Source organism: Limulus polyphemus, unplaced genomic scaffold (assembly GCF_000517525.1).
Source record: "Limulus polyphemus unplaced genomic scaffold, Limulus_polyphemus-2.1.2 Scaffold17, whole genome shotgun sequence".
In the NCBI taxonomy this organism is placed as follows: domain Eukaryota; kingdom Metazoa; phylum Arthropoda; class Merostomata; order Xiphosura; family Limulidae; genus Limulus; species Limulus polyphemus.
Genome location: NW_013665627.1, coordinates 557,539 through 561,799, shown reverse-complemented (window position 1 = coordinate 561,799; position 4,261 = coordinate 557,539). Strand labels below are relative to the sequence as shown.

The 4,261-nt window shown below is 33.4% G+C and overlaps 1 protein-coding gene across 1 annotated transcript; it reads left to right on the top strand.

The window, feature by feature from the left end:
- Positions 1 to 2,053: 2,053 nt before the first annotated feature.
- On the top strand, positions 2,054 to 3,279 carry LOC106457527 (keratin, type I cytoskeletal 9-like). The gene has a single exon (XM_013916960.2). It carries the CDS (start codon positions 2,054 to 2,056, stop codon positions 3,203 to 3,205), a length of 1,152 nt encoding a protein of 383 aa, XP_013772414.1. The 3' UTR covers positions 3,206 to 3,279.
- Positions 3,280 to 4,261: the final 982 nt, after the last annotated feature.

The window sequence follows — 4,261 nt, the reverse complement described above, 5'->3', positions numbered from 1 at the left end:
AAATAAAACTTTATTCAAGATTGTCTTAAATTACAATCAAATTAAAAATTACAAAAAATTTCACCGGTAGTTTTAATATATACTATGTTATGAAAGAAACAAAAAGTGTGTTGTCTTATTAAAACATGTAGAACTCTAATCCTGTTTTATATCAGTTTCGAGTTTTAACAATTTGTTAATTTTTTACTTCCTCTTGATATATTTTAAACTGTTCTGAAAGTCTACACATGGTCATATATCACAAAAAGGCAAATCTAAAAAAGGCTGCATCGCTTATCAAACGTACATCTTTCTTAGGATAATAAATTCAAAGGAATTGAAGCCTGTTTATCTAAAGAGTAGTAAACAACATTACTTGATTCATTTGTTATTTTTAATATTGATTTGAAATGTTATTCATAAATGAGCATCTAATATTTGGTACCAATGTATATTCCAGAAAGACATTTTTCCTATTACAGGTTTTGTTTGTTGATCAGAAACCTAGTGGAGAATGACACGTTTTTGACTTATTACAGTGTTTCACATTAGTTATTTTTAATTTATGAAATAATATTATTTCAAAATGTACCTTAAAATGTAAAGAGTTAAGTCTAGCTAGACATATTAACAAGAGACATCCAGGGCTAAACCACTAAAGCTAAATATCTGAAGGGACATTCACATCTACTGTGTGTGAAATCGTAAATTAATGCATGAGCCTGAATAATAATAAACATTTATGACAAGAAACGGAAAATACTGACCCAAATTTCAACAAAAGATCAATATTGGTTGTGTTAGTGAGTAGTTGACACTTTATAATTGATAAATATTTCTTCTTATTCACTATGCAAGGCGGCGATCTATCTTCTTTCTCTTTTTTTTTGTTTCTTTTTTTTTTTTTACAGAGCTCCTACGACTTGAACATGCGTAGCGCTTCTCAGCAGGATAGCTGGGTCACGACTGAAACCACACATTACTTCCGAGATTCACCTTCTTTAATGACCTAGAAAAGTTCATCTCAGACCATGGTGCTCTTCTTGCTGAAGGCAATTCTAGAACGTATATAAGCATAAGTCATCCACGAATCAGATATGTTTTCCAATAAAGTCATTAAGACTCTAAGATACGTTCAATTTTTTTGATGTTTCAGAATTTCAATGGCGATGAATGAAATGAAAGGAGTAAGTTTACAATTCAAGTCATATTTTATTATTACGGCCTCAAAGAAATTGTTATTTGTGAATTCACTTCACTCGCCTTATACGAAGATTTTTTTATGAGTTTTAAATGATGTGTATAACTAGTTTTAGAAGAGTTATCATCAAATATTACTTTGTGGAATGTTATCGTTAGTTTATTACATAGAATTTGTTTCATTAATTTCTACATTGCTTTTTAGCTCTAATCTAATAAAAGTTAGTTTATTTTTGGTCAGACGCCATACATAATTTAAAAATATAATAGTTTTCTGTTTATCTTGGTGTGTTATTTTAGGTAGAGCATACTAAATCACCTATATCACTTAAAATAGCCAAATCTTCCCTTTTTTAATATGTTAAGGACAATGGTGTGTACAATTATAAACTATCATCGATTCACAGACTATAATGTGTTGTTGTAGTTTTAGAGCAAAGCTACAAAATGGGCTATGTGAGCTCTGTCCACCTTTGGTAATTGACCCTCTGATTATAGTTTCAAGTTCGTAAACTTACCTTTGGCACACAGCAGGACACTATAATGTGATTTGGATTAGTGCATTACTTTAAATTTAAAATACTGCAGTACAATTAAGTTTATAGCATTCCATAAACGCAACAACATATTATATATACACACGTTAAATTTTAAAAAATAACACTAAAACTATGATGTTGTTAACATATTAACTTAAAACAGTTGTGTATATATTCTTACAACTTAGGTTCATGTTCAATTCGCATGAACAATAGAAGATAGAAAGAAGTTCACAGTAAATGAAATAGAATGTAAATTGAGTTTTGGAAAATTAAATCACAACTAAATGTTATTATAAACTATAATTTATTTTCTGTCCTATCTGTAGCTGTCAATGTCTGGACTCATTTTGTTGGTTCTCGTTCAAGCGAGTCACCAGACAGGATATGTTCAATCACAAAAGAAACAAATTACGCAAGCCAAAGTTCAAGTAATATATGTGCCTATAACAATACCTCAGGACACTGGAGATTATAGTGGAAGCAGTGTGATTAGTAACTATGGAGAAGGCAGTGGTGAAAATGGTTATGTTGGAGGCAGCGCAACTGGTGGTTATGGAAAAAACAGTGGTGGGAATGGTTATGGTGGAAGCAATAGGTTTCAGGGTTATGGAGGGAACAGTGAAAATAGTGGGTTTGGAGGAAAAGGAAGAAGTAGTGGAAGTGACAGCTATGGAGGAAGTATTGACGATAATGGATATAAAACAAGGAGTTTATTTGGAGGTTATGGAGGAAGCAGTGGAAGTGGTGGTTATGGGGAAAGAAGCAAAAGCGATGGATATGGAGGAAGAAGCGGAAGTGTTGATTATGAGGAAAGCCGCGGAAACGGTGGTTATGGAGGAAGCAGTGGCAGAAGTGGCCTTGGAGGAAGAAGTGGAAGTAGCAGTTATAGAGGAGGACACAGTGGCAGCTTTGGAGGAAGTAGTGGAAGCAGCAGTTATGGAAGTAGTAGTGTAGGTGTTGGTTATGGAGGCAATAGCTATGGTCGAAGCGATGGAGAACAGAGTGTAATTGAAGGTTATGGAAGAAGCAAGGGAAGCAACAGTTACGGAGGAAACAGAGAAAGCAAAGGTTATGGTGGAAGTAGTGAGGGCAGTGGTTATGGAGGAAGCTATAGCATGAGCAGTGGAGATGCACATGGAAGCAGTGGCGGTGTAATATATGAAATAAGCAGCGGAAGTGGAAACAATGATGATAAAAGTTATGGCATAAACAGAGGAGGTGGCTACGGTCGACAGGGTGATGGAATAACATCCATAATCCCCATAGTAATTGCCCTGAAAACAGAACACGATAGTGCTGGCAATCTTAGAAGCACTGGTAGCTTTGGTGGAAACAAAGATGTCAGCAGCATCGGTTATGGAGTAAGTACAAGTGGTTATGGAGAAGACAGCGCTGATGGAAGTGACTACGATGGAGGAAATAGTGGGTACTCTGGAAGTGGTTTTGAAAGTTTTATGACCTTTGGAGGTGGTGAATATTGGTGATTTATTTGTCCAATTTATCTTCAATGGAGGTGAATATTGTATCTTCTACATCTATGTTTTATTTGTATTATATGATTTGCTTGAACATGAAAAAAATTAATGCTTGTACAATAAAAAACAGTTAATAATAAAAACTATTCTTTTGTTTTTAAGCATGCCCTCTTAATTTTGATAAAAGGTGTTAGTTTTCTTAATCTACTGTAGCCCTAATTCTCAGTTGCATACAACAATTAACTCATGACTAATCTATTATTATAGTACTCAGTTTTTTCTGTCCTGAAAATGCGCGCGCACTTCACTATCTAAATGAGCATGCACGCACACTTCATTTCAACGGATGTAAACAAAAGGCGGATGTAAATATACTTTAGTAAACATTTTGTACAACAACATATTGAAAGGTTATCAAAGTTCTAAAAAATTCTAACATTAGTTCGTAGAATAACATTATAAGTTTATTTATTGATAGTATTAAAAAAAGATAAAGTTTAACCTTAACTAAACTAAAGCGAGAAATGTACACAACAGTGTTAATTTAACCCTGTATCGAAAAAAAGGCCGTACTTAATAAAGAGTTATCTAATGTTAGAACTAAGACATATCACTTATACATTCTTTTTGTATTATTCTAGAAATCCTGTAGTTAAAGAAGTACTGTTGCAATAAAGATTATAATTTGGCCGCAAATGTTTAGCGGGTCTCTGCTCGTATTTCGTAACACTTGCTACAAGTAATCACGACATAATTGAAACCTACATTAAGAAAGATCTAAAAGAGACTTATAACGGGACAACTTATGCCCATTATGCCTCTCAGATATTTGAAAAAATAAATTACTATAGCCTTTTGTACTTCTGCGCTCTGCCCACCGTAATAAATCGTACTCTGGATTTTAGTATTGTTGGTCCATAAGCTTTCAGTTGACCCTCCGAGGAAACCTTGGAAAAAATTATATTTAAGATTAATAATGCATGTACTCAGTAAAAGTGCATAATAAATTCAATAAAGCTACAAGTGATTTTTTTTCGTTTACTCATTGCCTTAACTCCATTAAAT